Source organism: Spinacia oleracea, chromosome 5 (assembly GCF_020520425.1).
Source record: "Spinacia oleracea cultivar Varoflay chromosome 5, BTI_SOV_V1, whole genome shotgun sequence".
Taxonomy (NCBI): Eukaryota; Viridiplantae; Streptophyta; class Magnoliopsida; order Caryophyllales; family Amaranthaceae; genus Spinacia; species Spinacia oleracea.
In genome coordinates this window covers 41357462-41369836 of record NC_079491.1, presented here as the reverse complement: position 1 = coordinate 41369836, position 12375 = coordinate 41357462, and the positions used below count along the sequence as shown (strand labels likewise).

The window sequence follows — 12375 nt, the reverse complement described above, 5'->3', positions numbered from 1 at the left end:
TTCTGATCTTCCTTTAGCTTCAAGCAATCTCTCTTCCAATGCCCCTTCTTCTTGCAGTAGAAGCATTCGGATTCAGAAGTGGGTTGACTGACCTTCCTCTTTACAGATTTGGCGCCAGTTTGCTTAGTTGGGCTGGCCTTGTTGCCACCTTTGTTAGCATTCCTCTTCTTTCCAGATTTCTTGAACTTGCCCCCACGCACCATAAGCACATCCTGCTTATCACTTTTGAGCGTCTTTTCAGCGGTCTTCAGCATACCGTGAAGCTCAGTGAGCGTTTTGTCCAGACTATTCATACTGTAGTTCAGTTTGAACTGATCATACCCGCTATGAAAAGAATGGAGTATGGTGTCTATAGCCATTTCCTGAGAAAATTGCTGATCCAGCCAACTCATATTCTCAATGAGTCCAATCATTTTGAGAACATCTGGACTTACGGGCTCGCCTTTCTTAAGCTTGGTCTCAAGAATTTGCCTATGAGTCTCGAATCTTTCGACTCGAGCCAGATCTTGGAACATGTTCTTCAACTCACTGATGATTGTGAAAGCATCTGAGTTGATGAACGTTTTCTGCAGATCCGCACTCATGGTGGCGAGCATTAGACATTTCACATCCTTGTTGGCATCAATCCAACGATTGAGGGCTGCCTGAGTGACCCCGTCGCCTGCGGCTTCGGGCATCGCCTCTTCTAGGACATACTCCTTTTCTTCCTGCATAAGAACTATTTGCAAGTTACTTTGCCACTCAAGGAAGTTCTTCCCGTTCAACTTCTCCTTTTCGAGAATTGATCGAATGTTGAATGAATTATTGTTTGCCATATTTAAAACTACAATTGAAAAGAATAAACAAATAAATAACCATTCACAGTTTCTCTTAATAAACTTAAATTCTAGCGTACATGCATAATTCAATGTTTATTAAGCATTTTATTCAAGTTATGTGTTCCGGCAGGTGTGAATAAAATGATTCCAAGATCCTAAAATCATTGAAGAACTAAGCACAGTTTGTCGACTTAATCCTAAAAGATCTTAGGTAAGCAAAAGCCTTTTGCTAATAGTCTAGAAACTATTCTTGGTTGATAGGTACGTCTAAGAACTTATTAGGTAAACCTATCGATTTTGCCACGACATAAAAGGACTCCTTACTTATATCGTTGAGTTTCACCAAAACTAACATGTACTCACAATTATTTGTGCACCTTGCCCCTTTAGGACCAATAAGTAACACCTCGCTGAGCAAAAACTATTACTAGATTGATGTAACGGATATCCAAGCAAGTGTATATTTTGGCATGGCACCTTTTAACTCAATTTTTAAGTTTGGAACTTAAGGCTCTTACTATGTTGGTTAGATTTTAAGTGAACTAAAATCCTTAATCATGCAACATAATCAAGCTTTTGATCTCATGCATTTTAAGACATATTTAAAAGCAATAAATAACTTAAAACATGCATAAGATAAATGTGATCTAGTATGGCCCGACTTCATCTTGAAGCTTTAACTTCAAAGTCCGTCTTGAAAATCTCCGTGGGAGGCACCATTTTCTTCAAATAGGATAAGCTATAATTAAAACTAATTACAACTATTTGATGGTACGCAGACCATATTTGAATTGAAAAACAACTTTGGTACTTTAGACCAATTACATTCAAATTAATGGTACGCAGACCATATTTTCTATCCTATTTGGGCCATACTAGTCACTTCATAACCTGCAAAACAGTACATATACAATATATACCATTCACCCATTCATTATCATGAATGGCCCACATAGCTGGTTAGTAAAACACATTATGCATCACATAAACATTTGCAGCAATTAATCAAGGGCACCAATAATCTACAAATTATTCAGTCCTTATTAATTCTAATCAAGTTGTTTTAACCTTAAGGATTTGTAGACCTAATCAAGAGTTTATGACTAAAAGGGCTCCCACTTAAACCAATAAATTCATATGCTTTACTAATTTTAAACATAAAAATGTATTTCTAGTCTAACCGGAAACATACAAATTTAATTAAAATTTAAAGCTCATATGAATTTATAATTGAATCCAAAAAGTTTAATTTAATTTCAGTCGTATTTAAATTAATTCATGATTTTAATTTTAGTAAAATAATTAGAATAAATAAAATTTATTATAATTACAATATTCAAAATTAAAATCCAAGAAAATAATTTAAATTATTAATTTTAAAATTAATTAAAATTACGTAAACTGAAAATTTCAAATTAAAATTTCAAAACGATCCAATCGCAACGCAACAACTCCACGCAACGCACGCCCATGGGCCACACGCACACAACCATCGCTGGCCATGTGCGCGCAGCCCATGCGCTGCGTCGCATCGCTGCTGCTGCTCTCCTTCGCAAGGCATCACGCGAGCTGGTGCTCGCTGCGCGCGCCAGCACTCGATGCACGCGAGCCATCGCTCGCTGCGCTCGCTTCATGCGAGCCAACGCTCGCTGCGCGCGCTCGCCAGCGCTCGCTTTATGCGGGCCATTGCTCGCTGCGCGCGCTTCCCAGCGCTCGATCCTACGAGCCTCGCTCGCTGCGCGAGGCATCGACGCTGGGCGTAGCACTCGTGGCACGCGAGCTTGCGCTCGCTGCGGGCGAGGCTCCGCACGCTTGCGCGAGGCAGTGCGCGCTGTGGCGCAGCTCGCTTGCTGCCCACACGCGACTGTTGTGCCTTGCTTTCGCCCTCGCCCATTCGTCCATTGCTCACAGCCCACGACACAAGGCAGGGCTGCTGCCTTGTGCTCGTGCACCATGGCCTTGCTCATTGCATTCGTGCCGTATGGGCGACGAGCTCCCTTGCTCGTCGTCACATGCCCGTACTATACAACACCCCTTAAGGGTAACACGTAGCGTACATTGCTTTGTGCGTGCAAGTTATATGAGCGAATCGCATAAAATTTAAAAAATTTATATTTAAAATTAATGACAAATTAATAAATAATATTAATTTCATAATTTTAGGGCGAAAATCGAAAATTTATTATTCAACTAATTTCCGATTAACATGGATTCAAGTCTAGGTCATAAAAATTTAAAATTTAACATAAATTTACAATTTTTATGGTGGTTTTTAATCATAGGTATCTAATTAAATTATAATTAATTATGAAAATCAAATTAATTCTAAATTATTCTAATTTTGAACAAATTAATCATAATTACAAATTAGATTGCATAATTAACAAGGCTAGGCATTCAAACTTGTTAAACATATACAGTAGGTCAATCAAAAATTCAAGATTTATCAACAAGAATCGCAAATATTTAATTTAACATCTTAAATTTACGAAATTTTGCATTCGAAAAACTAAAACCTCCGAAAAGTCATAGTTAGGCTTCGAATTTGAGAATTCTGGGTTCGGCAGAAAACTATTATATTTGTCAAAATTTTAGAATGCCTTTTACATGCGGAATTGACACAAAAATCACTCGATTTGGATGAGTAACGAAGAAACTGCCGAAAAATTGCGTACGTATAATTAAATAAACGCAATTTGCAATTAATTAACAATTACGAAAATTAATCACCCCTTTTAATTCTTGCAAATTTGTAATATTTAACCATGTTCATGCAATTTTAGATTATGAAAATAATAAGAGGCTCGTGATACCACTGTTAGGTTATGATACATATGACAATTCATAAATCATGCGGAAAAACCATAAAGCCAGGAAAGCATATTATTTACACATAATCATTTAGCATAGTTTAGATGCATACTCTTTGTTGCGTGCCCTCCCTAGTTGCGCCCGAACCGAACAAGAACAAGTCTTTAGGACTCCAAGTGTCGTCCCTCCGTAGATAGTCCACAGCACGTCCGGATCCGCCTTAAGATTGACCAACTAGAATCGCCCTTAAGGTACTTAGAATTTTCGGCACTTTATAGGCAATTGTATGACTGAATTTTGCTCTCAAAAACTCACTTTGAATACGAATGCTCGATGTAAATATGTGACCCTAGGCACCTATTTATAGAGTTATGGAAAAAGATTTGGAATCCTATTAGGATACTAATTTATTTAATTATAATCCTACTAGGACTCTAATTAAATAAACTAAATCTTTTAGGATTAGATTTAATCATATGACAAATCCCGGTAGCTTTAGGATTCGAGTAGCACACAAACACACACGCACGCACAGCAGCCCACGAGGGGCGCACTGCGCGCGCGCGCAGCCCGCGAGCTCGCAGCCCACTGCCGCAAGCCCACACGCTGCCGTAGCCTTGGCGCTCGCTGGGCCTGCCTTGCGGTGGGCCTGGCGCAGCCTTGGCTGGTGCGTTTGTGGCGCGCTGGCTTGCTGGGCGATGGCCCGGCTTCGTGCTGGGCCTTCGTCTGGCAGGCCTCGTCCGATGCTAATTCGTACGATACGCTTCCGATTAATTTCCCGATTCCGGAATTCATTTCCGATACGAACAATATTCAATATTTCCGATTCCGGAATCAATTTCCGTTTCGAACAAATATTTAATATTTCCGTTTCCGGAATTATTTTCCGATTCCGATAATATTTCCGATTCTGACAATATTTACGTTTCCGGCTATATTTCTGATTCCGGCAATATTTCCATTTCCGATAATATTTTCCGATACGTACCATATTTCTGTTTCTGGCAACATCTACGACTTGGATAATATTTATATTTCCGATACGATCCATATTTCTGTTACCGGCAATATCATCGTTTCCGGAGTATTCATTTCTTGCCTGTGACGATCTCAGCTCCCGCTGAAACCAAGATCCGTCGATTCCGAATATCCATAGATGGAGTATTTAATGCCATTAAATACTTGATCCGTTTACGTACTATTTGTTTGACCCTACGGATTCAGTCAAGAGTAAGCTATGGATCATTAATTCCACTTGAACTAAAGCGGCCTCTAGCTAGGCATTCAGCTCACTTGATCTCACTGAATTATTAACTTGTTAATTAATACTGAACCGCATTTATTAGACTTAACATTGAATGCATACTTGGACCAAGGGCATTATTTCCTTCAATAATGAACACTCCCCGCCGAGACAAAGTGAAGGTACCTACCATAGAGCCTTTTGATGGGACTACTGATCCAGAAGAACACATTGTTGCCTATGCATCCCAAATTAACGTCCAGATTGGATGTGGGGCTACTTGGTACTTCCCCACCACCTTGAAGGGGCTCTCCCTTATCTTGTTCAACAAGCATGTGCCAAATGGGAGTATCGGGAGCTACAACGAGCTCGAGAAACTGTTCATCAGCCAATTCGCTGCAGGCCGAAGACATCAAAAGACCAGTGTCAACTTGATGGCTATCAGACAAGGGGAAACCGAGACCCTTCGCAATCACATCAAAAGATTCAATGACGAGTTCCTAAAGATACATAATCTCAAGGATGAAACCAAGTTTGTAGCCCTCTTGGCGAGTCTACAACCAGATGACTTCAAGTTTGAATTGATCAAGTCTGGGGTGTCCAACCTCGAAGAACGAATGGAGAAGGCTCAGATGCACATTTATGCTACAGATGTTTGTAAAATCAAATGGGGAGGTGAGCGTGGTGCGAGGCAAAAATATAAACCCAACTGGGTAGAAACGTCGAAGCATGACAAAAAGAAGAAAGATAATGGCAGCAATGAACAAGCTCACCCTATCCCCAAGAAGTCAGCTACCGTTGAAGACCATGGAGAAGATCCGAGGTACAACCGCAACAGGCGGGAAATTTACCTCGATCTCAAAGGAAAATACATCATCCCTAAGACACCTGCAATCCTTACGCCCGAGGCAAAGAGAGACAAGTCACTTTGGTGTGAGTTCCACCATGAGTGCGGGCACACTATGAAGAACTGCCGGGAGTTGAAGAGGGCGTGGATCACTTAGGCTCCGTTTTATTGGACTTATTTTGACTGAACTTATATTATCTGAACTTATCTGAACTTATCTGAACTTAACTGAACTTATCTGAACTTATTTTATTTGAAAAAAACTTATTTTGTCTGAAAACAAACTTATTTGTGTGTGAAAATATCTGAAAAAAACTTAATTTTGCTGAACTTATATTATCTGAAGTTATCTGAACTTAACTGAACTTATCTGAACTTAATTTGTATGAAATAAGTCAAAATAAGTCGAACAGAACGATGCCTTAGCCGACAAGGGCAAGTTGAATTATTACATAAGCAAATATCCTTCCCCCTTAAATTAAAAGCCAAGGACATGGACCCCTTAGTGATGACAACAAGAACTACTCATGGCAAGGCCCTCCCCAACCCATGAAATACCAACATCCTTTGAAGGTTTTATGTTTGAATCCTCTAAGTACTTTTCGTTTCTTTTAAGTACTTTACCTCCTAGCTATAGTTCTCAATGATGAAAATGGAGGCAAAATTATCTAAACTCGCCATAGGCTAAATAACATTCCATCATCGTAAACAAGTTTCATTCTTCAAGGCAATAGTAAAAGGCTTGGCGAATATTTGCTTGGTAAATATTACTTAGTAGAAAAAAAAATTGTTTTTGAACAAGATCCAAACAAAGGAAAGTCCAACTCAAGGGGCATCAAAGGCTAAACAATGGCACGACAAGCTCAAGGTGCATCAAAAGGCAAGCAAGTGCAAGAGAAAGTCAAACATGGGGCTCATTAGTCCCTATGGAAGAATAGAAGTCCATCTCTAATACTTAGAAAAGTAATCTAAGTCTTTTAAGCTCCAGGTGCATCAAAAGCCATGCAAGTAACAAACTAGTTCAGGGTACATGAAAAGCCAAAGAGTGGCAGACTAAGTTCAAGGTGAATGAAAAGCCAAGCAAATTAAAGTGCATCAAAAGCCAAGCAAGTGGCAGACCAAGCTCATCGTGCATTATAAGCCAAGTAGTGGAAGACTAAGTTCGAGATGCATCAAAAGCCAAACAAAGACAGACCAAATATGAGGGGCATGAAAATCCAAACAATGGAAAAACAAGTTAAAGTGCATCAGAAGCCGAAGAAGGGTAAGTCAATATCAAAGTGAATCAAAAGCCAAAATATGGCAAGTCAAGTTCGAGGCAAATCAAAAGCCAAAAAATGGCAAGACGAGTTTGAGGCCAATCAAAAGCCAAAAATTATCAAGTTGAGTTCAAGGAGAATCAAAATATAAAAAATGGCGAGTCAAGTTCAAAATAAATCAAAAGCCAAAAAATGGCAAGTACAAATTCCAAAGTACACCAAAAGCCAAAAAAATGGTGACAAAGTTTTTAAGCGAATCAAAAGGCAAGCAATTGGCACATCAAGCTCAAAGTGCAACAAGAGCCAAAACATATGGCTGCAAAATAAACCAAACTCCCTAAATAGGGCTTAGCTCAATCGGCACCCCCACGTACACAAATCATAGCCAAACACCCAACTTTGGCCCAACTAGCAGCGAGCAACATCCCCCAAATACGTAAGCCTCGCCCAGCCAAGTGTGTGAGCATCGCTCTCCCAAGACATTGTCCGCCCAACCCACACTTCAATACTCAGCACCCATCACGTTGTGTGTTTATATCCTTCGTCTAGAGCCCAATGTCCAACGCGCGCGTTGTACGCCCAGTCATCACAAAACATAACCTAGAATATGACCAAGAGGGTGGAGATTCAAAGAAAGGGGCGAAACACATGTTAAAGTTTTTATTACCCTCCACGATCCCAACTGTAGACACCTACTTTTGTCCCCATTCCCGAAAGGGAAGGTTCGATGATGAAAACGTATATCTCCACTTGAGAACGCATCTCCTATAAAATAACGAATCTCAATTCCCCTTTTCATTTCACCCAAAACCTGCTATTTATAGAAACCTGCTATTTATGGAAACCTGCTAAAAATAGTAACTGCCGTAATGGGTAGTTCTTAAAAGTGGAAAGTGATAAAAGATAGAAACCTGTCAGAATTAGGTGTTGCACTCCAACATAAATCCTAAATGAGATAGAAATTGCGAGAGAATCCTATTCCTAATATGATTCGAAAATAGGAGTCACGTATTAATTAAAACCCTAACGAGCCTAGAGTTCGTAACGGGCCCAGACGCATCCCGTCACAAGGTTAATACGCACTAAAAGACTCAATTAAATCTCAAATACTCCGGATTCTAGGAATCCGAATCTGACTAAGAAAAATAGCCCAGATCCTATTTTCAACGCCTGGCTCTAGGCGCCGAAATCTTCGGCGCCCAGGCCTGGGCGCTGAAAATACCTGGTACGTGTTTTTTCCTAATTCCTCGTGGATTTCTGCAATTCTATCTTTCCACGAACTCTTTTCTATAAATAGGGCCTTAAGTTCGACGTGAAAAGGACAACTCACAATTCATATTCTGAGTATTGACTCCAACCCTTAGCCTAAGCCTCACGCTGCGAAATTGTTCACGCGTTCTGTCGCAATCGATCCATAAATCGAACAGAACGTATCCTGTCCCATAATTGAGATTCGTTAAATAAAAAGGAGAAATAGCAGAGTCAAAGTGGTTAGTTTCCTGAGAACCGTGACGCACCTCTCGCGTCGTAATGTGTCCCTTTTCCATGATTTAATTGCTTTCCTCGCCCTTTTTATGAACTGTTAAACTAACTAAATATGATTGTTCTATCACGCCTAACAAATATAATATTTTTCGGAAATTGGATTATCATGCTAGGTCCCTTAATGCTATCTAAATCAGATAATCGCGATCGATCTAGTAATATATGTTGCATATTGCTAAAATCAACTCAGATTAGTTTAATAGTTAACGCATGTCCCTTCAATTATTTATGCTGGGCTAGTAAGGATATCCTGCCTCTGGAGTTATCGACGAGCGAAGTACTCCTCTCGGTAGTTACAGTCCCCTGAACCCTCAATCTCTACCTTGCGGGTGTATGTTGAGTGATCCCCACACCAGGGATCACAAGGGAACCTACGGCCGTCGTGGTCAAACATAATTGCACTCCCTTTATGTCACGATAACCGGGTTTTGTCATTTTTTCTCATTGTTGTTAAAAAGTGAATGGCGACTCCTATATTACTAGTCAATTGGGTGTAAACTCACAGGAAATCCAATTACACTTGATTGAATAAAAAAGAAGCGTCACACCCACGAGGGACGAGGTCATGCATTAGCCTCGTGCTTTTTCGACCCCCTCACACCAACTCACCAACATATCTCAAATATTGAAGAAGTGCTTACATCTGGCACTCGACACAAACACTCTGCATCTCACCCGAGCATGAGCATATCGTCCCCCACCAGCAAGGGTAAGTCGTGCCTTGTAAATAATAAGTTTACAACAATTTAGTATATATGGGAAAGGGAGCACGGTATAAATGTGTCACATCAATATCATACCATCGTTGTAAACAATTTTCCACGCAAAGAAACAAAGGTTTCTAGACCTACCACAGAATAGAAGCTTACCTCCCACATTTAGCAAAATAATCTAAGTTCATAACGCAGGAGAAGCCGGAGAAATGAGAAACTAAGTCAAAGACCATCAAAAGCCAAGCCATGGCCAAATATGTTCAAAACACAAGAAAAGCCACACATATGGTCAACCATGTTAAAGTACATCAAAAGCCAAGCGAATGGCAAGCAGAAGTCAAGCATGGGGCTCATTAGTCCCTTTGGAGAATAGAAGCCCACTCTCATACTTAGAAAAATAATCTAGGTCTTTCAAGCATTGCGCTTCATCGTTCGCCCAAGCATGGGGCTCATTAGTACCTTTGGAGAATAGAATCCCAATCTCATACTTAGAAAAGTAATCTAAGTTTTCCAAGCATGGCGCTTCATCGTTCGCCCAAACATGGGGCTCATTCGTCCCTTTGGAGAATAGAATCCCACTCTCATACTTAGAAAAAAAATCTAAGTCTTTTAAGCATGGCTCTTCATCGTTCGCCCAATCATGGGGCTCATCAGCCCCTTTGGAGAATAGAAGCCTGCTCTTATACTTAGAAAATTAATTTAACTCTTTTAAGCATGGCCTTCATTGTTTGCCCAAGCATGGGGCTCGTAGACACCTAATTTGTGTCTCCCCTAATGGGATGATGACGAGACCATTATCCTTGCTAGGTGGTTGGTACAACTCCGTGCGGAAGTCCCAATTGCTAAGATATGTTCCAAAATCCAATATCCAAAGTCCAATTCCCGAGCCCGCTCCCATTCCGAAACTCGGTACATAATACAATTTTCAAAAATCAAATTCAAAATCCAAACCCAATCTCGCCCAATGGACTTCTCCATTAGTTTTACAAGGCCGTTTCCCGTCGAAATTCCATTAAGCAATCCAAAATCGGGCGCCGACCTATAAAACCGAGCATAGCAGGCCGCGTCCCATAATTCGAGTCCAAAATACAAAAACCGAGCGCAAAAAAGGAGTGTTTTTAGTCGCAAAATGCCTTAACCACCAAGAAACGCTACGTGCTAAATTCGTACACATTCGTACAAGGTACAAAGCTACAATACAAAAGAAAAGGACGGCGTCATCGTCCTTGTTTAGCGGCACCTGAGACACGTCACCTGCGCTAGGCGCTGGCCTTGCGTTGGGCGCTGACGTGTCTTGGCGTTTAGCCGGATAATCTCCTATTTAAACCTCCATTTTCACCCCAAATGGGGGGAACAATTCAATACAACGTCGTAATTTCGAATTTTCCTCTCAAATTCCAATACAAATTTCAAGTTTCCAATCTACATCTCCACTACAATTTTCTAAAATATCAATGCAATTGGGAGTACAAATCGGAAAACTAACCTAATCCTAAATAGGTAAATCCGAATCCCTAATAAAATTATCATGATATTCTCTACCTTTCTACCTTTCTAAATTCAATATTCAATTCCTATGATGTTTTCATTTGAGTGCACACTCATGATAAACTAGGAAAAGTGTTCAAAAGTGCAATCTTTGTGAGGGTTTCACTCTTGAAACTCCTCCCAAATGATTTTCTACGCACATTTTCAATATCAATATGCAATATTCGAGCTTTATTTTCGAAAACGATTAGTAAAGTAAAGAACTTTCATACTTGAAAGGTTTCTCCTTTACAACAATCAGCATACAATTTTACAAAATAAAAATCTTTTCAAAACTTCAAGGATGTTTGGAAAAGTGCAAACCCTTTTCAAAACTAGAACACATGAACATTCAACCTTCTATATTCAAATACAAGTTCTATTTTCATTATTCAATGATGTTTAAGTGAGATCAACTTCTCCTTAAACTAGAACCAATTTCAAGTTATGGAGCATTTTAAAGGGGAAGCCTTTTTAACATTAAAAGGTCTAATATTTAAGAACCAAGCCTCCTAATTTCAATGTTCAAGTTCAATATTCAAGTTCTATTTTAATAATCAAAATCAAGGATGATTTATGATGAACAACTCGTCTAAAGTTGAGATTTTTAGAGAATTGAATCCCTGTCGGACACACTTATTATTAAGTAGTTGTTTGGCGTTCGGATCTCAAGTATAATAATACAATTTCAATATCGTCATTTAAATATTGTCATTTCAATATTGCATTTCAATATCACACTTTCAATACCGCATTTCAATATCGCAATTTCAATATCGCACTTTCAATATCGCAATTTCAATAACGCACTTTCAATATCGCACCTTTATTTCCTATGCTTGCAATTACAATTCCGCACTCTTTACTCACCTGTTTTAAGGTGATGTGGTTTTGTACGCATTTCAATAATTCCTACTATTTGTGATGATGCTTTACATGTTTATTGCTTTCATCACCCAACATGCTAAATACAACAATATACAAAGGTTACATCACGCTTAACAAAGATAATTTTTGGACAAACCGGCCTTAGGTTCCTTTAATTAACTTTAAAGAAAAGTGACCACGTACAAGTAGCAAATACAATGTTCTAAAATGCATGATTCAACCAACATAGCATCATGATCAGGATTTCACGAAAACGTTCCTTGTCTTGTGTTTGAACGTGCTTTTCAAGTTTGCCAAAAATAAGCGGTTCGTTCCCATACCCGAATCTCACACGTTCGGTTTCAATATTCAATGCCTTATCCAAAAAGAGTCATACTAGGGTCTTTCCAAACTAGACCCTTAAACTTGTTTGGTGGCGAATCCTTCGAATTTCAAAATTTCAAAAGCCGCAGGGGCACATACAAAAAAGATACAAAAAAAATCACCCCTACAATCTGGCGACTCCATTAGGGAGTTTCAAATTTCAATTCGAGTATACGAGCATCTTATGAGCATTATGCCACTGTTGTGCTCAAGTGTTGAGTGCTAGCAGCTGCCTGCCATCAGCACCGTGGCCTCCAGTGGCTGGCTGCCCATTTTTGGCCAAATACCCTAGTGGGAGTTTAGCTCAGAAATTTTGAAATTCGAAGGGCACTCCCAAACTAGGAGAATGAACGCAGAAGGG

General features: G+C 39.7%; 1 protein-coding gene across 1 annotated transcript; it reads left to right on the top strand.

Moving 5' to 3' along the window:
• Positions 1-5024: 5024 nt before the first annotated feature.
• Positions 5025-5876, top strand: LOC110786966 (uncharacterized). Its single transcript, XM_021991558.2, has one exon. The coding sequence runs from the start codon at positions 5025-5027 to the stop codon at positions 5874-5876; it is 852 nt and encodes a 283-aa protein (XP_021847250.2).
• The last annotated feature ends 6499 nt before the right edge of the window (positions 5877-12375 follow it).